General features: G+C 35.6%; 1 protein-coding gene across 1 annotated transcript in view; it reads right to left on the reverse strand.

The window, feature by feature from the left end:
• Positions 1 to 23,866, reverse strand: part of LOC136032813 (testis-specific chromodomain protein Y 2-like) — a 91,805-nt gene that overhangs the window by 46,260 nt on the left and 21,679 nt on the right. Inside the window, exons 3-5 of the mRNA XM_065713216.1 lie at positions 7,066 to 7,217; positions 5,119 to 5,294; positions 3,830 to 4,040 (exon numbers count right to left, since the gene is read on the reverse strand). Coding sequence (XP_065569288.1) covers positions 3,830 to 4,040; positions 5,119 to 5,294; positions 7,066 to 7,217 — 539 coding nt within the window. The remainder of the gene's footprint in view (positions 1 to 3,829; positions 4,041 to 5,118; positions 5,295 to 7,065; positions 7,218 to 23,866) is intronic.

Raw genomic sequence — 23,866 nt, forward strand, 5'->3', positions numbered from 1 at the left:
TTTCTAAACCATTTTATAAAAAATTAAACTACATGTTACTTTCTAGATCATATTCTAAGCTTCAAGATACCTTAAAGTACACTTGAAATGCCTTAGAAGTACAGTACCTGAAGAAGTACCCTGTACCTTATAGTACACTACTTTCTAAACCATTTTATAAAAAATTAAACTACATGTTACTTTCTAGATCATATTCTAAGCTTCAAGATACCTTAAGGTACACTTGAAATTCCTTAGAAGTACAGTACCTTAAGAAGTAGCCTGTACCTTATAGTACACTACTTTCTAAACCATTTTATAAAAAATTAAACCACAGGTTACTTTCTAGATCATTTCTAAGCTTCAAGATACCTTAAAGTACACTTGAAATGCCTTAGAAGTACAGTACCTTAAAAAGTGCCCTGTACCTTATAGTACACTACTTTCTGAACCATTTTATAAAAAATTAAACAACATGTTACTTTCTAGATCATATTCTAAGCTTCAAGATACCTTTAAGTACACTTGAAATGCCTTAGAAGTACAGTACCTTAAGAAGTACCCTGTACCTTATAGTACACTACTTTCTAAACCATTTTATAAAAAATTAAACTACATGTTACTTTCTGGATCATATTCTAAGCTTCAAGATACCTTAAAGTACACTTGAAATGCCTTGGAAGTACAGTACCTTAAGAAGTACACTGTATCTTATAGTACACTACTTTCTAAACCATTTTATAAAAAATTAAACTACATGTTACTTTCTAGATCATATTCTAAGCTTCAAGATACCTTAAAGTACACTTGAAATGCCTTAGAAGTACAGTACCTTAAGAAGTACCCTGTACCTTATAGTACACTACTTTCTAAACCATTTTATAAAAAATTAAACTACATGTTACTTTCTAGATCATATTCTAAGCTTCAAGATACCTTAAAGTGCACTTGAAATGCCTTAGAAGTACAGTACCTTAAGAAGTACACTGTATCTTATAGTACACTACTTTCTAAACCATTTTATAAAAAATTAAACTACATGTTACTTTCTAGATCATATTCTAAGCTTCAAGATACCTTAAAGTACACTTGAAATGCCTTAGAAGTACAGTACCTTAAGAAGTACCCTGTACCTTACAGTACACTACTTCCTAAACCATTTTATAAAAAATTAAACTACATATTACTTTCTAGATCATATTCTAAGATTCAAGATACCTTAAAGTACACTTGAAATGCCTTAGAAGTACAGTACCTTAAGAAGTACACTGTATCTTATAGTACACTACTTTCTAAACCATTTTATAAAAAATTAAACTACATGTTACTTTCTAGATCATATTCTAAGCTTCAAGATACCTTAAAGTACACTTGAAATGCCTTAGAAGTACAGTACCTTAAGAAGTACCCTGTTCCTTATAGTACACTACTTTCTAAACCATTTTATAAAAAATTAAACTACATATTACTTTCTAGATCATATTCTGAGCTTCAAGATACCTTAAAGTACACTTGAAATGCCTTAGAAGTACAGTACCTTAAGAAGTACCCTGTACCTTATAGTACACTACTTTCTAAACCATTTTATAAAAAAATTAAACTACATATTACTTTCTAGATCATATTCTGAGCTTCAAGATACCTTAAAGTACACTTGAAATGCCTTAGAAGTACAGTACCTTAAGAAGTACCCTGTAACTTATAGTACACTACTTTCTAAACCATTTTATAAAAAATTAAACTACATATTACTTTCTAGATCATATTCTGAGCTTCAAGATACCTTAAAATACACTTTAAATGCCTTAGAAGTACAGTACCTTAAGAAGTACCCTGTACCTTATAGTGCACTACTTTCTAAAACATTTTATAAAAAATTAAACTACATATTACTTTCTAGATCATATTCTAAGCTTCAAGATACCTTAAAGTACACTTGAAATGCCTTAGAAGTACAGTACGTTAAGAAGTACCCTTTACCTTATAGTACACTACTTTCTAAACCATTTTATAAGAAATTAAGCTACATATTACTTTCTAGATCATATTCTGAGCTTCAAGATACCTTAAAATACACTTGAAATGCCTTAGAAGTACAGTACCTTAAGAAGTACCCTGTACCTTATAGTACACTACTTTCTAAACCATTTTCTAAAAAATTAAACTACATATTACTTTCTAGATCATATTCTGAGCTTCAAGATACCTTAAAGTACACTTGAAATGCCTTAGAAGTACAGTACCTTAAGAAGTACCCTGTACCTTATAGTACACTACTTTCTAAACCATTTTATAAAAAATTAAACTACATATTACTTTCTAGATCATATTCTAAGCTTCAAGATACCTTAAAGTACACTTGAAATGCCTTAGAAGTACAGTACCTTAAGAAGTACCCTGTACCTTATAGTACACTACTTTCTAAACCATTTTATAAAAAATTAAACTACATATTACTTTCTAGATCATATTCTGAGCTTCAAGATACCTTAAAGTACACTTGAAATGCCTTAGAAGTACAGTACCTTAAGAAGTACCCTGTACCTTACAGTACACTACTTTCTAAACCATTTTATAAAAAATTAAACTACATATTACTTTCTAGATCATATTCTAAGCTTCAAGATACCTTAAAGTACACTTGAAATGCCTTAGAAGTACAATGTCTTAAGAAACATCAAGTGCCTTAAAGTTTACTACTTTCTAAGCCATTTTCCAAAAGTTGAAGAACAGATCACTACCTAAGTAATTCCTTAAAGAATACTAGAAGTACGGTACCTTAAGAAGTACCCAGTTCCTTAAACTACACTGCTTACTTAGGCATACTTAAGTACTTAGTACTTCCGCTCCCTCGACTTAGCCTCACCCCAAGCCTTAGAAGAAAGCCTCAGATTGGTCTCCTACGGGTCAGACCTGCGTGCACTGATCATAACAGAGGTAAAGGTAAAGAATATGGCATTTAACTTTACAGTCCCTACCGGCGGTGCTGATCTCCGTTTCTTGGCCCCTTAGCCAGGAAGTACAAGGAGAAGTTTGGGGCGAATCATCCTATGCTTTTGCAAACTCTTCCTGTTTACCTTCCCCAGATTTCTCCAGGTACCCATTTAAAGCTGGGTCAACTCTGGCTGAGCTTACAGATTTACACCACTGACTGCCTCCTAAACCAAATAATTGGGTACACTAGGATTCGAACTCTCGCCCTCTCGGACAAGAGGGGAAAATATAATAATAAAGTATATTAAAATATACTTATATTAAAATAATAAAATAATAAATATTAAAATATTATATATATAAAATATTATTTATATTAAATAAATAATATATTAAATAATAATAAATAATAAATTAAATAATAATAAATAATATATAAAATATAAAATATAAAATATTATTTATATTAAAATAATAAAGTATATTAAAATTTAAGTATAAAAATATAATAAACTAAACAAATTTATATAACAAGCTTGACAGTGCTGCGCGGTACCAAGTTATCGCAACATTCAGCTTGAAATGAACTCTGCTAAGTCTAAGCCGTTTAAAACTGTAACTTCATTCAAAATTTCTGGATTCTTTATATCATAGGTGCAGGAAGGCCTGGGTCAGAGGGGAGGAGGCATCATGCTTTTTCCTTAAGGGAGGGGGAGGGTTTTGGATTAGGTTCAGGTACAAAAGTTTGCGTCTCTAGGCAACAAGTTTACCGAAAGAAAGGAATGGGTGTCAACGAAGAAGGGGATTGCTCCCTTGCGTACAGGCATGAATCTAGTCCTCGTTTGTCCATAACCTTATATAAAATAGCAGGAGTAAATAAGTTTAAAAAAAAAAAAAAAAATCAGAAAAAACTTACTAAGGAATTTCCAAAGACAACTGGAAAAGATAAAGATATAGCTCCTTCGGGAACTTGACCCAGTTTTCCATAAGGCATGAAAAATACAGCAGTGTCACTAGCATAGATGAGGTCAAATAAGGGCAGCATTGCAGCTCCTAATCCTATACAGGAACCATTTATTCCAGCTACAATTGGTTTAGGAAAGTGTACTAAAGTCCATATAAAATACCTATAAAAAAGTGAATTAGTAAATCTAAACACAGAAGGTCAATTCCAAAATCTAAAAAATAGCAGTATCTCAGCACATTCCTGGTGTGTGTTTTTGTATGTGTGTCTGTTTGGGGGTGAGGGTAGTTGATAATATTTTTTGACATTTTCCAAAAAAATTTCCAATGTTTAACCAGAAATCCTCCCATAGATTCTCAGAGAAAAATTACAGCGAATTTCACAGAGAACTATACAGCTACTTCCTTGAAAGAAAAGTAAATTCAGGAAAAATTCAGGACAACTATTGTCTTTCACTGGTTAGCCATCCCATCCCAAGTTTAACAGATATTTGGGACAGGGAAGGATGCAGCCCCCTCCCTACAAGACGGTAATGAGAGAGGTACTGCAGTTCCGTGGAGAGACAAAGAGAGAGAGAGAGAGAGAGAGAGAGAGAGAGAGAGAGAGAGAGAGAGAGAGAGAGAGAGAGAGAGAGAGAGAGGGAGAGAGAGAGAGAGAGGGAGAGAGAGAGAGGGAGAGAGAGAGAGGGAGAAGACTGAAAGGGGTATGTACTTAAAATTCAGCTAAGCTCCTATAGAACAACCACTAACAAATTTTTCTGTTAAATTTTCGCACTAGTATAAATAAAGAATTGAAAATATTTCAATGACCACCAGTTGACGCTTTTTAGATATGTAACTGATTTAACCAATAAAAGCATTAGCAGAGCAGTATGTATCAAGTATATGAAAATATCCGCAGGTGCACAAAACTGGTGCTACACAAGGAACAGATGCCTAAACTTCCAGTACTAAACCACTCACTAATCAACTAAAAGTCGATTGCCGACAGGAGAAGAAGCACCAGAATCGGCTAGTTTGCACAATTTCGTTTTGGGAGGGGGTAGGGAAATATGCCCTCCTCAAATTCTATGAATACTACACTGACAAACAAGCATACTAAATATGACGGTAGCTGTTGACCAAACACCCATTTAAGTTTTCTGTTCACTTAGTGCAACAGCCATTTTTAGTACGCCATTACGATCTAGCGTAAGCGAAAATGAAACCTAAAAAGTCGACTCGAAAATCAAAAAACCTTACTTAATAGCTTCGGCCATTTCTACCGCCGCTTTTCTGCACCCTTCTGGAGTTGAACGGACTAAATAAGGCAAATCCACTCCTTGACAGAATATTCTATCCACAGATGTCAAAAGTACTACTTTACAGCGTATATCTCTTCTCAATGACAAGAGGATATCTCGAAGCTCTTTCAAGACCTACCATAAAAATAAACTTGACACAGATAATAAATTACTTAAATAATCAGTGTCAAAAAAAAAAAAAAAAAAAAAAAAAAAAAAAAAAAAAAAAAAAAAAAAAAAAAAAAAAAAACACCAGATTGATTAGTAAACACAGTTTTGAATGATTCTGCTATATTTCAAAAAGTGTCGTTTATACATAAACATAAATTTCCTATTTGAATTCTGTCCTCCAAAATAGCATGAATCAGCTTAGAAAACCTTAGAATAATTTTTTTTCCAATGGCTTATTAATTACTATTAATAGCTTAGTTTTAAGGAAAGGAAAACAGGGAGGATACAAGATACGTTTAAAAACAAATATTATAAAATTATCTTTTCAATTTTTGTCTGTAAGAAGTACTACTTTACAGAATCTCCCCACAATGACATGAGGGTATCTCGAAGATTATTTGTTCCTGATGTGTTGTGTTTTGAGCGATCTCTTACAGATTAGTCGTTATACCAACATTCCCGGTTTTTCCCAAGAGTGCTCTCAGGGTACAAATACGCATACCGAGTGAATAAAAACACGACATCGATTCGTCAACAGACATTTTTTTTAATTAGCCAAGTCAGGTAAGCCAAAATACTGATGCATTTACATACCATTTTGTCTTTGCATCAGAACTAAGAACTACACAAAGACTTGGTTATAATTTTTCAAAAAATAAAGTGAAATAACTAATACTGCATATGTAAAATCATTTGTATTTAGAACGCTGTTGTCAGGCTGTTTTGGTGTTTGGACTTGTAAGCACTGTCTAGTTATTGTGTCAATTATAACTAGTTTATAGCAACCAGCATCCCAAAAATAATATGAATCAGCTAAAAAAAACATGGTACAAGAAATTTGTGGCTTATTCAATTACTATCAATAGTGTAGTTTTAAAGAAAGGGGAAAAGGGGGGAACATGATAAGCTTAAAAACAAACAAAACAAAATTATAGTTTCCTCTTAAAAGTACTACTTTACAATGTTTATCACCGTACAACGATAAGAGGGAATCCGAATGTAATTCAAGGCCAACCAAAGAAATAAAACAAGACACTAATACATTTCTAAACCAAAAAGTTTTTGCATAAGAGATAGAAACTAAACAAGAGCAAGTAATTTTTCGAATAATAAATGAAATAACTAATTCTGAATATGTTAATGGATTCGTATTTCAATCGCTGTTAGTTTTTCCTTTATTTTTTCTTCCCTGTTAATTACTGGTCATTTTTAGAAGTCTTTTTACTGTCTGTAATTTTTTGGGGGATGTACGAGCATAAGATACAAGAACGTTTAGTAAATGCATCTCAACCTTCAACTTCTCTGAACCCACTACTGGTTTACAGAAGTGATGGCGCTGAAGTGGCCAAATTTTTCAAAATCCAGAGCATTCACAAAAAGTGTATTAGGGAAGGGGCAGAAGGTTACTGTCTTGAATTACAATACTCTTTTTCTTACCGATTCCTATTGATAAAACTAAAAACAATACGTACGTACGTTTAACCAAGGCTAATGGAAGTGCTCCCTCCTGTCCCCAGATCCTTTCCTGAAAGCATTGCGTAAATGTATGCTATATATAGCGCAGGAGTATTCACAGTTTATAAGAAGTCACTGCTCTGAAGAGGGGAAGACCGTTTATTAATGCCTTTTTAACCTCAGCTCTTCCCCCCTTTTGATAAAACTTATATATCTTTTACATTTAGGAGTAGATACATTTATGATACAACAAGAGATCAAGATAAATAGGATTCCTTACAAGGACGTTCAATGCATTCTTCAAAGACGTAGAAACTGGATTCAAAATAATTTGCGTCACGGGCCCCATTTTCTTCACAGCTACTTCCTTATATTTCGAATATGGGTCTATTTGGCGAAGACTGGACCTCTGTCCTTTTTGTGGATAAGAATCTATAAAAAAAATGAACAATAACCCAATGTAACTGTTATGTTTTATCCCTCTTTTCTCCTTAAGTAGGGCTTTTTTTTCAAAAAACATGTTCGATTTTTTTCTCACTGTTTAAAGTTTTATTAATTATATATTTGTGTCAGCCACGTCAATTCAAATCCCACTCACAATTTTATCATTATTCTATTCTAAGAATTGGTTATATTTCTAAGACAATGAATACGCAAATAATTTCAAAACGTCCCTTAACCTTGACTGGAAGGCAAGGCCTTGAAAAATCTGACTACAAGAGTTGCCCAGAAAATAATATATTTCCAAGTGAAGCACAAGAAATAAAAGTATAGCAGCACCATTCTAGGAAAAATACACACTAGCTGCTTAGACATATAGGCATCCACCTATGTTAGTGGCAAGGTCCTGTCACACCCTGATTATGCTTAAGAACCTTTCAACCCTCCAATCCTCCTTCCCGAGGACACATTGGGTTATGATCCCCAAAAAGCAAAACCAAAACACGAACTTTCACTTCTCACCAGATTTGATTGAGGTCTGAAAACAACTTGTTATAGAGAAGAGGTTCTTCTCCATCTCTCATTTTTTAGAAAACTTAATCAAAATAAATAATTGCCAAAAAAAAATATAACTTTGGGACTTTGATATTGGATTTTCCAGATTTATTTTCTGGATGTCTAAAAAAAACGAAGTTTCATTCCCTGACTCTCAAAAACAGAATGAATTAAGCACCAGTCCTTAATTCTATGAAGAAATTTACTTTCAGCTTTATGAATGTTTCATTTTATCTTTTTTTATACTATATTACAGTATATTATACAATAGGTTATAATAGTTTGGAAAATCCAAGAAAATTTGCAAACTTTAAAAGAACTTTTCTTTTCCGTGTCATAATCTCCATATCAGAAAAAAAGGTTCCGATTTGTATCTCATAACCATTTCTAAAATGTTTCTTATGTCATTACAACAACAACAAAAAGAAACCTAATAAAACATTAGCATTGCTCCAAATATTAAATTACTATGAAGAGGGGTGAGGAAAATCTCCAAAGATTTAATCAGACATGTATCCCTAAGCAAGGAGAGTTCACACTTCTCAAATATAGTGTTTTTGAAAATCAATAGTCAAAATATAGCCTTATAATAAAAAAAAATATTAGGTTACAGCCTATGGACACTGTTATTGTGTTCTTTATATAAACAAATAACTTATTTATAATTTCTTGAACAACCCAATAAAATCTTTTTTTTTGTATTCTCATTGAAAAATGACGAATTTCCCCTAAGATTTTGAAAAATACATTTCCTACTTCCCTAAATTTTCATAAATTGACGCCACTCGACATAAGGCGTACCCCTGAGAATGGTTCAGAAGACTCTCCAGCCCAAAAAAAAAGAAAAATAATTGCCAGAGCATGCACTTCCCCTTTCTCCACGTAAAGCCTGAGTCTCTAGGCACCACCTATGATCGACTTGAGACATATGAGTAAAATATCGAAAATTCAAAATAAGGTGCTATCAAATAGTTTGTAGCGAAGAACTGTAAGCAAGGAACGACTCGGTTTAATAGTAATCAAAATTCTAAAAAATAGAATTTCGATAATTACAGATGCATCAAAAGAATTGAAGTTTCATGCCGACTCGAAAAATATAGGGTTCATAAGTTTAATGTTACCTATCAAAAGTTTCGAGTCAAAAGAACTCAATTTTCAAAAAAAAGGGGAAACCTCCACATAACGTCAAACAATCTAAATCAAAATTACAGCATAATGTTTAGCATATCAGAGAAACATACCCCAGAAGTTTCAAGCTCATATAAACAAATGTGAAATTTCGCCAGCTTTGCCAGAAGAATGATCACGGATGTGTGGTTATTTGTTGTTTTTTCCCCAAAGATGATCATATCGAAACAGTGATGGTCGAAGATTTGAAGAGGGCTCTTATGACTGGAAAATAGAAGTTCTAGTGCCCTTTCTCAGTAACCAAAAAGATTGGAGGGCAGCCAGACCCCCTCTCACGCCTCTTTCCCCCAAAAATATCCGATCAAAATTTTGAGATAGACATGTGATTCATCATAGTTGAAAGGTCTAGTGACTATGCGCTTGCTTTAAGTCCTGCAGTTTGCCTATTGTTCACATATGGGATTTCTTATTGAGAGATATGTGAAAATTTTTGGGGGTATTTTCGGCAGGTCTCACGAGGAGAATTTTACGTGGGGAGGGGAGTTTTCGGAGTGAATCTTCCAGGAACAATTTTACACGTAGGAGGAGTGAAGGGGATTTGCTGGCATGATTTGAAAAATGGTCAGAAGTCAAATAAAAAAAAACAAGTTTTTTTTAAACTGAAAGTAATACAAAATGGAATAGTTATGAGGAGGGCTGCCTCTTCCTCAACCTTCACACTTTACGCTAAAGTTTGACTTTTTTTCACAATTCATTAAGAAAGACTGCTCAAACACAAGAAGTAGTTTGAAACAGCTTTAAGACTTCAGCGTAAAGAGTAAGGGTTGAGGAATGGGCAGCTCCCTCATATACGAAATAGTTACTGTTCGTCTAAAGTTTAAATGTTGCTCCTTACTTTTAGTTGAAAACTTATTTTCATTTAATTACTGTGTGAAAAACAACATACTTCGTAGAGAAAGCATTGGTAAACAGGAAAGTTCAAAATTGTTTACTTTTGACTTCTACTGAACTAATACTGGTGGAAGAGCTTCCCCTTTTCTATTGATGCTACCAATTATGCTGATTAGGCCAATGGCTACATTTTGGAGATTAGAAGGTAACATCTGTGAAACCGGTTTGCTCTGTATTTTGGATATTAGAAGGCAGCATCTGTGAAACCAGTTTGCGAAGCAATTTTACAAACTGAGTTAGGTCTCCTTGCAACACCTTCACACATGGATATGTATTTTATGCCAAATTCATTAATTGGTTGAAGCATAGGTGTCAGTGGGAGGAATGCATCTATATTTACAAAGGGAGAACGTTTTGTATAAGTTGGATGCCCTCTCTTCAAGACCTCAGCAGTAGTTCTCATATGTATATTTTTGGTAAATGAGGAAGTTACAATAGCTCTCTTCTCAATGAGTATTGGACACTTCTTGGAGTCTACAGTATGCTTTTTATTACAGTCTGGGCACTAAGTACCTGCTCTTCCTTTACTGTCTTGGATTGGGGGCATTCTATGAGGGCATGTTGTTCACTACATAGGAGATATCTTCCACCTCTACAGCAGTTTAAACTTTAAGCTATGTGGCCAAAACCTTGGCTATTGAAGCACTGTATTGCCATGGGGATAAACTGCTTTAATGTATATCTAGCACCCCACAACAAAGATCCAGTGGGAATTTTACATCTTGCTTGAAAGTACAAACCAGAGATGGGTCAATGGGCTTCCCTGACAAATTTATAAAGATCGGTTACCTCCTCAGATGTTATGAATGCAATACCTTTTCTGTTTCTGATTAGGGCGGAGTTGGACTAAAGCTAAGGACAAACTTTACCTTACAACTATTTACTGCTATATCTGAAATAGAAAGTATGGTAGTAGCAAGTAATTAATATCAATATTTCCAGGTTGAACAGCTTGGTTTTCTTCCAGAACGGAGACCTACAAATACCCTCGTTACACCGATACATCTGATAAAACAAAGTTTAAAAAATGGAAAAGCAGTCCACGTAATGTTTTCAGAAATGGACTCAGCATTTAAAAGTTTTGATATAAGACAACTAGTTGGAAAGCTGTCTGTACTGAATTTACCAGACGTATAGTTAAATCGGACTCAACTGTTTTTGATGAATAGAGAAGTCCAGACCTCTTCAGGGAGACACTACTATGAGTTGAAAAAAAGCTTATGAAGTTGGACTTCCTTAAGTGGCTGTTCTAAGCCCACTAATTTTTTAAGTTTATTGTCTTGGGATAGGCCTAGATAATGTCCTGAGGGCAATGCTATTTCTGTATGCAGACGATGTTGCTATTGCAGCTGTAAGGAGAGACCCTTTTTGCTTACATGCAGCCTCTCAAAAGGCAGCAGATATGATATCAATTTGGGCAAGTAAAAACAACACGGTTTTCTAAAGCTAAAAGTCAGTTAGTGCGTTTTTCCATAAAACACAAAACGTGACACTTCGAATCTTTGAAAAAAAAATAAGTGGAAATGTGATTGTAGTCGCAAAACATACACGGTTTTTAGGAGTTGTGTTTGACCAAAAACTCACATGGAACCCTCACCTGGATGAGGTGATTGGTAGTCGCAGACAACAACACAATTTCATTAATGCTCTCTGACTTGGGACAACAGGAGTCTACACAGAGTTTGATTCAACAATTGTCAAGTCAGTGGTCATATTTAATATAGATTATAGATCATTTATTTATGGATCTGCTAAGAAACGTCATCCGAAAAAAATTCCTATTGCAGCAATGTCGTGCAAAATTGACATCCAGTCACTTCACACAGGAAGTAGATATCTCCTTGCAAAATATTCTGGAAGAAGATATAGTTCATAAAATCAAATTATTCATCAAGAAATTATTAGTTACCACAACCTTAACATGAGAGATGAGAATGAGATATCCTCTTACTAGATTCCTTTGTCTTCCTGGCATGGAAGAATTTATGAAGAAGGGCAAACTGACTTTTAAATTAGATTCTAGGACTTCCAGAAGAACTGATGAGTTGATTATCCCAAGTTCAGTGTCACAAAAAAGAAGGATTCCCCAATTTATTGATGAAAGTTATCCTCCTGGGAAAGATGACAGAATATTACACTGTAGTTTATACAGACAGCTCATAGATTGAGAAAACACGCAGTTGTTATCCCCCCCCCTCCAGATCTATCTCTTTCTTACCATTTTTCTTTATCTTAAGATAAGGTTATGGCAATCTAGTTTGCTCTTCGAGCCATATGGAGTAAAACAGTTGTCACATACCAGAAGTACATAGTCTACACTGATCCACTATCAGTTCTGAATTACTTTTCCCGTCAGCAAGGACCAGCAAAAAACGTTGCCCTCCAGATTGAAAATATGATTAAATACTTATCAAGAGAAAACAAATCAGTTTTGGTTATTTTGGCTCCCGTGCCCTGTAGGATTGCTGGAAATAAAATAGCAGACTTGGTAGCAGAATAAGCTTCCCAACTGGATCTCATCACTTTTACCCACACTACTGGTCCTGAATCCCTGTCTTCAATCAGTGGGAAAACCCCGAAGAAGAAGAGGCTTGGCTCTTCTCATTACATATCCAGCTCTTAGATCTTCATGATTATAAACATCCATCAAAAGAGATGTACCTCCCGTCCCATGTTATTTCGACGTGCCTATTTCACCTCAGATGTGGCCACGCAAAAACAAAATCTACCCTTCTCCAATGGAAATAGTCCGAATTGCGATACTGTGGAATGTATGAAAAATTACGCCACCTCATCTTCAACTGCAGAAAATATGATAAGAAGAGAGAAGCACTAAGAGATTGTTGCAAGAAGTCACTTAAATCATTCATAATGCATGCTGCCTTGGGTGGTGTAATCACACCTCGTCACCATGGGTTGGGAAACTAAGCACGAAATTTCTAGGTAGATTTGTTCATCTTACTCTTTTGGTTCACTTCCTGTAATTTTATTTTCGGTTGTTTTATTTTATTTGTTTGTATTTTTATATTCGGACTATTTTTCTTAGAATGGCGAAGGAAAAGGGTATTTTTTTTTCTTTGTCATATAGCATTACAGACTTAGTTTTATCTGGATACATATCTGTTGTTTCATTAGGTGACATGGTGAACTATAAATGTATTATTTTGATTCTTCTTTTTACAAAACAAACAATTGCTGCAGGGGATAACCCCTAACATTAGCAAGATAAGGGAAACACGGATGGTTCCACAGTCCTAGTGACTATTATCGGATGTAACATCCAAGCAAGCTAGTGATGAAAACTCAGAAGGATCAGGTGATACAACCGTATATGACTTACTGGCCAAACACATCAAAACCCTGACAACAATGTTTGCTTTTTCATTATTGTAAGAAATTCTATTTCTATCCTCAAAATTAATTAACCAGCTTTAAAGAAGTAATTTACATCCTTAAATTGTTGTTGATTCAATCCTAATTGTCGATTCAGAGTTCGTCCGATACACATCTTTCTGACCTGAAGTGAATGATTAAACCCTTTCCTATTACAGTTGTTTCTCAAGTCATTTTATCTAAAACTAAGAATGACTAGGAGAGTGTGCCCCGAATACAGTTACAGGGCAACTTTAAACTGTTTGATATGCAGTGACTGTGGATCGTACTTCGACGAACACTGTGCCGGAATTGAACGTTCCGAATGGACCAAAAGTTGGCTATGGCTAGATTGTTCTGCAAAAAAGGATAGTTTAAACAAGGATAGTCCAAAAAAGATAATTATGTTTTCTGATACTTGTCCCAGTCTGCCTCAGCCTCCATAAATTACTCCTCCACGTCGTCTATCAGGCAATGACCTGGCGAGCATTATGGTAGTAATCCGATCATCCCCTCTAGCTCCGAACTTCCCGAATATTAATGATCATCTTGAAGTCAATAAATCTAATGCCTCCTGCCAGACGGAAGTTATTACTTTTGGCACTTGTTGTTCCAACCCCCTATTGGACTTATCACTCCTTTCGCTTGTAATAATGAGATACATTAGAATTATTAAGCAGGGAAATATCTACAATCGTAGACCTTGGGTCAAGTGTAAGTGAAACCCCTCCAAAGTTGTTCGATGTTAATGAGGATCAAAATCAGGAAATAATCATTAATAAATCTCATCCTGAAAAATATTCAAATGTTTCCTGTAACCAAGAGGCGACAAAATAAACTTGTATTTTCAATAAGTTCCGTTATCTTGGTGATAACATGATTAAGAGTTCATCTGACCTAGATAACACAAAATCAAGTGCTAATGAATGCGAACTAAAGGTGAAGACTGTTAAGACAAGCAGTGATGAATTGACTACAGATAAAGGTATATGCAAATATGCCTAGAATGCTATTTGCAAAAAAGGCAAAAGATGTACATATCTGCATGTTTGCAAAAGTTTTAATATTGAGGGTGAATGTAAGGTCCCTGACTACCAACAATTACACCAGAAAGTTTGTAGTAAGTTTGGAATTGGTCGTTGCTTTGGTTGTGACCGGATTCATTTGAATCATAGTTATGGTGTATTCAAAAGACTTTTTAATAATACCCGAAAGAATTATCGTCAACTGTCAAACTCTCTCCCGAGTATTATCACTATGAACATTGATCAGCCAAAAAACGGAGTTCGCCAAACCAGCCCTAAAAAGCAACATGAATCCGTATTTTCAACGGCACCACACAGAGCCATTCAGAAGACCTCCATGTTAAGTTCCAGCTCCCTCCCATTTTAATTGCCGAATCAGTCCATCTCCTCAGTCTCGTTATTTGCATCAAATGGACACAAGAATCTACAACACGTATCCAATAGCAAATCAAGGAACCCTGGTATGATACATCACTCCCCTCCAACTCATTTACTAGAATCCTTCTTGCGAATGTAAGGTCAATGGTAAATAAAATGGATGAACTATAAATTATTCTTGACAAAAACCAGACTGATATTGCTTGCCTTACCGAAACGTGGTCTGCCACTGAAGATTTTTGCTCGATGTTATGCTGCACCTACATTATGTGTGGTGATTTTAATGAGCTAGAAAAATGACTTGGCTCTGCTCTTAGCCTTGATCAGTTAGCCAAGTGGCCTACACGCAGTGATAAAACCCTAGACTTGAATTTTACCAACACTGAAGATTACAGCTGTGCTCCAAAAATGGCCCCTCCATTAGGGGCAAGTGATCATCTACGCATCTTTTGGACCCCTTTATCATCCTTTCCCACAAAACCATTGATCAGTTATTCATAGGGACCCATTACTGACGAGAAGATCGTCCATTTCAAATTAAAACTTAGGTCCAAATCTTGGGCCAATATCCTATGTCTTACCAATGGCTATGAAATGGCTTCTAAGTTTTCAGCAGAACTTTTCTAGTCATACTGTGACACATTTCCAGTGAAAAAAGTTATTCAAAAACCCAATTGTAGACCCTGGATAAATAAAAAATGTCGTGCCGTATAAATGAAAGCGATAAACTCTTTAACGAAGGATTTTTCCAAGAATCTCGGAAATTTCGAAACATTGTTATTAGTGAAATCTGTAAAGCAAGAAAGGAGCACGGTGCTTACGTGCTCAATAAATTGCTGTATTCTAACCCTAAGAAAGTCCACAAAAACATCCAAGATCTCATGGGAAAGGTCTCTTCAAAGTTTTTCTTAACTGGATAGAAATGGTGACCCAGTGAGTGAGGATATCATAAATGACTATTTTGCTTCAATTTGTAAAATTCACCCGCCACTCCAAAATATGTCGACCAACAGTGCAGTGAGTGACATTCCTGTGATTGAAATACATGAGGCCCAGATAAAACTCGAAAATCTTGACACAAATAAGTCAGTATACCCAGGTGATATCCCTACCAAATTGATTGTGAAAAGTGCCCAGTATTTAAGTGTGTTTCCAGTATTTTTCCAGCGTCTTTTAAACGAGCTATTATATCACCTATTTCGGAAAAACAAGACCCCAAAAGTTCACTCTGACTTAAGACCAATATTGAAAACCTCTATTTTCTCTAAATTTTTTGAAAGTTTTATTTACAATTTCCTCTTTAACGATGTTCAAGATAAAATCAACCCAAATCAGTTTAGCTATAGGCCGAATCATAGCACCACGCATTGCTTAATTTATATACGTGACACTGTTTTCAAACATCTTGAGTTAAATAGTTCTTATGTTGAGACTGTTTGTGCTGATATTTCCAAAGCCTTTGAAAACTTGGATCATCAGACAGCTATTGATAATGCAAGGGCTTTAGGTGCCAGATATTTTGTTTTACGTATGGTAGCTAGTCTTTCGTCTGGTCGTGAGCAATGTGTAGTCCTCCCTAACGGAGATTCATCAGGTTTTACCTCAATTTCCTGTGGAGCACCTCAAGGGACTAAATTAGGTCCTTTAGCATGATTTGAAATTACTTAACCTTTGTCAAACCTCTAATACTTCGGAAGTAAAACTTGACTCACTCATGAACAACTTAAAAGAATGGACTTGATAATGTTAAACTCAACCTAAGCATAACCAAAAGCAGTTTAATGCTATTCTCCTTTTTAAAAAATACACCCCCTATCAATAATTACCTTTGCATACCAAATTTAAATACGGTTAAACTCCTTGGTGTGCAGTTTGACAATGACCTTAAATGGAAGTCCCACACTTCTCATTTATTTAAATCTGGTAGTTTTCTCCTTAAGTCACCCTCCCTTCTCAAACAGTTCTCCATATCAATCCATAACCTTAAAATAATTTATTGTTTGCCCTGTCTGGCACCCTGCATTGATCAAAGACCAATGTTCTAAAATTGAAAGCATTCAGTAAAGAGCTATAAAAATTATACTGGGGACGTCCTATACTACATACAACAAAAGTTTGGCTAGACTTGAACTTACTACATTGAAATCACGACACCACATCCTTACCATGAACTTTGGTCACAAGTGCCTTAGTTATATGATAATTGACGTCTTCTTCCCCCCTTTAAAGAAAATCCCCCAATCCTTCCTAATACAAGACTTAATGCTCGTAGAGCTCCAACTACCCAACTTGACTTGTGTCCCCAAATGTTGACCATGAGGTACGAAAAATCTTTTGTTCCCTAATTTGTTTCACATTTTAATAACTGATTAAACATTTTGTTTTATGCTTATTCCCTAACATCTGTTTTATCATTGTAACTGTTTTGACATGCTTATGCTAGCTAGTGTGCTATTTTAGCCAATAAATCATATTTAGCCTATGATAATTGTCTATTAAATCTTAAACAGTTTACAGCAACCACACTGACTGTTCTCGAAACCAGCCCAGAAATATAAATGAACCTTCATTGTGGCTTATATAGTTCCCTGCATAAGAAGAAGAAAAATATTCAGGGTCGTAAACAACGAATTTAAAATGGAACACTCAACAGCAACGCTTTGAGAAATTTATAATAAAATTTCTTGTGATATTTACCTCGATTTATCAGCAGTCAACCGTATCAATCGTACACCAAACCATCTTCTGGACAACACTGTAGTGTTTGTGGATGGTGAAGTCCTTCCTTTGATTGAGTGCAGACAGTCTGGTTTTATAATATCAATTTTTCCTGTTTATTTTTTATTGATTGTATTAAAGCTTATTCCAATAGGCAATGCATAGAACACCCCCCAAAAAAGTCCCCCCGGACCCTACCCCAAGTATTACCGAAAACATTCAACCTCTTGGCTGGTCAAGTCAACTTTCTTAAAGCTCACATGAGGGGTCACTGAACAATACAATGGTGGAAGTGGGGGCGTATGTTACGATACAGGATGATAACGAAAATGAATTTCAAGAGGCCCTATCAAGAAACTCAAAAAAAAGGAAAAAAATTTTCCCAGTCAAAAATATTACCCCTCCTCATGATCCAACATTCCCCTCACAAAACCTTGGAATATACTTAAAAATCACTGCAGATACCCCCTTTGAGATAAAAAAGATAGCTCTACTAAGGGTTGCAATCTTCAAAGTGTTAAAATCAATGTTCTCATTAAACATTAACCGTGATGGATCTCTGCTAATAGCCCTCCAAGATTCTAAATCAGCATATATACTAAGAATTCAAAATCTCTTCTTAACATACCAATAAAATCTGTTCTCTGGACCCCAAACCAAAACCCAACTAAAATAGAAGTGTACAACATCCCTCCAAAAATTCCTATTCAGGATATAAAAGAAGGGCTCTCTGACAGAACTGGTAACCCAATCCCAGTAGCTGATGTAACCCAATTGGGTAAACCAGATGACAATGGCCAAAAGTTAAGCAAGTCTTTCTTATTCACACTAAGAGAAGTAAATAATAACCTGGATCAGATATTCCTTTTTGGACAAAGGAAACCCCATAAGCCCTATAAGCCAAAACCTATCCAATGCCAAAAATGTTTAAAACTAGGACACACAAAAAACACATGCAGTGAAACATTACATGAATGCAATTCTTGTAAAAACTCCCACCCCTCTGGAATGACAAATTGTAAAAACAATCAGCCAAAATGTACCAACTGCAATGGTCCCCATAATTCTACAAATAAAACTTTATGCCCCGTATACAAAAAACGAGCACTAACACTCCAAATAGCAACAGAAAAAAAACATACCTTACCCACTTGCAGCAATGGAAGCAAATGCAGCCCAATCACACCTGATCAAAAACTCTATGGAACCACCCAACCCTCTCACCCAGAGACCAACCATTCTACCAAAGGCATCAAGCACCCCCAATAAGACTCCTTCCTCAAAACAACCAAGCTCACACTCCTATAAGAGAGATTCACTGTGGGCAAACCATATAGCCTCTGCACGTAATGATAGAAGATCAGAATGACCACCTCTATCAAGTAGAAGCGAATCAGAAGTATTATTGGGAATTAATCAAATTATCAACAAAAAGCGAGATGAAAACCCAAATGAATTCACAATTAACATGTGCCTTTTTATACTGAATTCTAATGCAGTACAGTCAATGAACCTACAACATCCACAAAAAGCAAAAATCATAAGCGAATTGGCAAAATTGTACCTACCCAACCACATGCATATCCAAGCAAAAAAAGATCTTCCTCTACTCTTAGCAAAACTAAACATTGATACACAGCAATATGAAAATTAAAACAACAAAGCAGCACATTTCAATAATTCAGTGGAATGTAAGATCACTTTCAGAAAAAAAGCTACATGAACTTTTATCTTTTCAAGGAGGCACACTCGTGCCTCTTTAAAGAGGCGAACCACGACAATGTTAAGCGATCTTCGGTTCCAGTGGTCGCAGAGGGATGGGGAGGGATGCATTTCGTAGCCCGAGCTCCAACTAAGAAACCTGCCAAATTTCATCCACCTCCGACTTTTCCTTCATGGGGAAAATCTGGCCGAAAGTTTCGACCCCTAACCCCAGCCCCCCTTTAACGTTGTCCGATCGGGCTGAAATTCACAAGTTAAGGTCCCCTAGGGCCCAGGAGCTTATCCGCGAAATTTCAGCTCGATCCGATAACTCCTTCCCTGTTTTCCAGAAACCACGCATAGCCACTTAATGTTCATTTTCTTTTTTTTTCTTTAAGCCTACAGGTCACAGCCGACATCGGATCTGGGTGTACGAAGACTCATTCGACGCGGAATTCTCCGAGTAAGTGCCCTTGAAAGTTTCGTAGGAAAATCTTAACCCCCCGATTTTCTAGCTTAGAAAAACCCATTTCCCCATTGAAGGTAAAATTTTCTCTTGTAATAACATCACTTGTTTGAAAAATTCTTACACTAACAGCGGCCTGGCGCAGCGGAAGCGTGCTGGGCCCATAATCCAGAGGTCGGTGGATCGAAACCGCTAGCTGCTAGCTTTTTAAAATTTGTAAAATTAGGTAATTTTGTCAGTTTGAATTTATTGATACAGAAAGGGAGAAAATAAACATGGAAACATGTGATCAGAATTACATACTGGAATGTTCACAAGAATTTATACTGAAGCGGGGGTAAGGCTTGATGGAAGCAAGTTAAAAGAACCATTTAAATTCATTTCCTAATTGAAGCCGTTGGTGAAATTTTCTATTGTAATAACTTGTTTGATAACAAGCATAACAGCAGCTTGGCGCAGCGGAAGCGCGCTGGGCCCATAAACCGGAGGCGGGTGGGTAAAAACCACTAGCTGCTAAATTTTTAATTAAGCTGCTAAACTATTAAAATTATCAAAATTAGATAATTTTGTCAGTTTGAATTTATTGATACAGAAAGCGAGAAAATAAACATGGATAATTATTATTAAATTACATCCACCATGGATTGTAGAAAAACGTACAGAAATAATATGAAAAAAAACTTCGTTTTCTTAAAGAGTTAAAGAGGCTGCGTCCCAAAGTCGAACCTTAAAACGTACAGGAATTAGGAGAGGCAGTTGGGGGGCTGCCGCCCCCCAAACCCCCCGCTTTTAAAGACTCTTTTGTACAGGTTTTTTGTTGTGGGGGGCTGCCGCCCCCCTAACCCCCCGCTCTTGGCTTCGGAAAGGCCCTCTTTTAATTAACAAAAAATTGAAATGAATGAATAATGGAATAACTTCGAAAAATGTTAAACACAAGAGGACAGGAGAACCATTGCGCCGAAACTAGTAATTAGTACCAATGAAGTCCCCCCACAACAAAAAAACCTGTACAAAAGAGTCTTTAAAAGCGGGGGGTTTGGGGGGCGGCAGCCCCCCAACTGCCTCTCCTAATTCCTGTACGTTTTAAGGTTCGACTTTGGGATGCAGCCTCTTTAACTCTTTAAGAAAACGAAGTTTTTTTCATATTATATGAATAATAATTCCATTGATATTGCTTGCCTTCAGGAAACCCATCTGACTAATAACCAACAAATAAAAGTCTCCATGATATACAATCTTGAGAAAGGATAGGTCTTCACAGAGAAAAGGAGGTGGCGTAGCTATAATTTTAAATAATAATATTCAATTTTGTGGTATTAATTTCCAGGATTTCTCAAATGATGTTGATGTTATTGGTATCAATGTCTGGATAAATAATACAAAAACTTACATATTAAGCCTTTATAACCCTAATGGCCAGACTACAGATGCCATGGATTTTTTCACTTACATAACTAATTCTAATATGTTAAAAAACATAATTATCTGCGGGGATTTCAATGCCCACAGTCTTCTGTGGGGGGATAAGCCTGCAAATAAAGCTGGTAAGCTTATTGAAAGATTGATTTCAAATAATGTCGATTTAGCAATTGCTACCCCTCCTAATCTAAATACTTATTTTAACCCCAAAAGTGGTAAATTCTCGACTATTGACCTACAAATTGTGTCAATAAATATACTGAATAAAATTTATATAAGGAAAATTGAAAATTTATGCACTGACCATTTTGTAATAGTTTCCTCTTTAAATGAACCAGCTAATATTCTCCCACATATCCCTAAATATGTCAACACTAAAGCAAATTGGACCATGTTCAAAAACAAGCTTAATGATGAAATTCTAAGCTTCACCCAGAATTAACACACCTCAGTCGCAACAGCTGACACACTTGCGGAAGTTATGACATCTATACTAACTAATACAGCTAATCATGCTATCACCAAAACATCACCTAAGAAAAAAAATCCCTAAACACACCCCTAAAGCTTGGTGGACTAAAGATGGCCAAATTAGGTGGAGAATAAAAAATGCAACTAGGAGAGCATACCTAAAAAAAACATCCCCTGCCACATGTTTAAGTAAATTACAAGCAGAGGCTAATCTCAAAAGAACAATAATTAATGCTAAATGTAATTATTGGAATAATTTTGCAAATAATCTTTCCAGAGAAACATCTGAGCCAAGTATACATAGACTTATAAGCAAAATCTGTGGGAAAAAACATCCCCTAACCCTCTAATGTATGAACTAATACATGAGAATGCCCACTATGATAATGACATTGATAAGACAAAATTATTTGCTTCCCTTTTCTCAAAAAAGGTAACATCTAATAACAAAATATCACTATTCAGACCTTGACGAATCCTATTTACCATCCCCGATCAGGTTCAGAGTATATAAATCATCCCTTCTCGATACATGAATTGATTAATGCAATACAACATATCAAGGCCAATGCTACAAGTAGCTATGATAATATACACCCTATATGGATAAAGAATCTTATCCCTTTGTATAAACAGAAGCTCCTAAATTGCTATAACCATGCGTGGGCTACATCCACATTCCCTAATATCTGGAAATGATCATCTCTTTTACCAATTTTAAAGAAAAACAAACCTAAACATGACCCTGAGTCATATAGACCTATAATGATTACCCCAGTGCTGGGAAAAGTAATGGAGAAAATGATTTACCATCGGCTGCTATGGTTTGTTGAGAAGAACAATCTGATACCTCATACTCAAACTGGCTTCAGGAAACACCACTCATCAAAAGATGCTTTCATAGTGTTAACAAATGCAATAAATGAATCTCTATCAAAAAATAATGTCCTAACTGCTGCATTCCTAGACTTTGAAGGAGCATATGACAATGTTGACCACAAGATTCTTTTAGTTAAACTTGCAAATCTTGGACTACCCCCCAAACTTGTATCCTTCATAGAAAACCGAAGTTTCATTGTTTGTGTAGGTTCAGCCTCTTCATCCAAAACTTCAATAACCAAAGGCCTTACACAGGGTGCAGTCCTGAGCTGCCTCCTCTTTTCACTATTCCTCTGGGACATGAACCTCCCACATACCAATCTACAGTATGCTGATGATCTGGTATTATGGGCAACTGACAACACCTTTGAGATTGCACATTCAAAGTTGCAAAATGCACTCTTCCAATTTGAAAAGTTGTCTCAAAAGTCCATTTTACCTACTGCACCCACAAAGTCAAAAATTATCCAATTCCACCATAAGCGAAATCATTCTAATGCAAGGCTAACACTAAATGGAATACTTATTCCAGAGGACAATCAAATTAATTATCTAGGGCTCATACTTGACCAAAAACTAAACTTCCACCTTCACATCACAAACACAATAAAAAAATGCTATAGAAAAATAAGAATAATTAAAAGGCTACTAGCCACACCTTGGGGCTGTAATGAGAAAACACTACTCCAATTTTATAAATCGTATATAAGACCCCATATTGATTATGGCCTCATAGTCTATGGTGCTTGTGCTAAGACCCATATGCAAAAAATCGAAACGACTCAAAATGATATAATCCGTCTTATATTTGGTCTTAGGAAACCAACAAACACTAAGTTTCTGCTTACTGAGAGTGGACTATCACCAATAAATGAAAGAAGAAGATCTCTACTAATTAAATACCTTACAAAAATTGAAGCCAATGATTCTCATACCCTGCATAACTGGTTAAGAAACCCATCTATGTTTAGAGGCGTTGCAAATGAATATGCAAATATCCAGAAGAAGTTCCCAGTGCCAGTAAAGTCTATTGCACCCACATTCCCCCAAAATCCCCCTTGGAGTTGGTCAATCCCCATAATAAAGACTGATTTCTCAAAGTGGACCAAAGAACTTACCCCCATTGCTTTTATTCAGAAAAAATTTGCCGAGCTAAATAATGTTGCATATAAAAACCATTTCTAAGTTTTTGTAGATGGGACCAAAATGAATGAGAAAATGGCAGGCGGAGCGTTCTTCTCAACCCATAATATCGCTTTAGGCGAGAGACTACACGATAATTCATCTGTAATGTCTGCCGAGCTAAATGCCATAATCATGGCATTAGATTTCCTCATGGTTAATGAATATATGAATGTTAATATTAAAAATATTATAACATATTCTGACTCTTTGTCAAGCCTTGAGCTGCTTTCTTCAGCTTCTTAATATAAGATGGATATTGACACATTTCTTTGTCTTAGGATTATTGATATTTTTGCTTCAAAAGGTATTTTAACTCATATCCAGTATATTCCAAGCCACTCGGGTATAATAGGTAACCATAAGGCAGATGAAATAGCAAAAAATGCTTTAAA

Source organism: Artemia franciscana, chromosome 11 (genome assembly GCF_032884065.1).
Source record: "Artemia franciscana chromosome 11, ASM3288406v1, whole genome shotgun sequence".
Lineage (NCBI taxonomy): Eukaryota > Metazoa > Arthropoda > Branchiopoda > Anostraca > Artemiidae > Artemia > Artemia franciscana.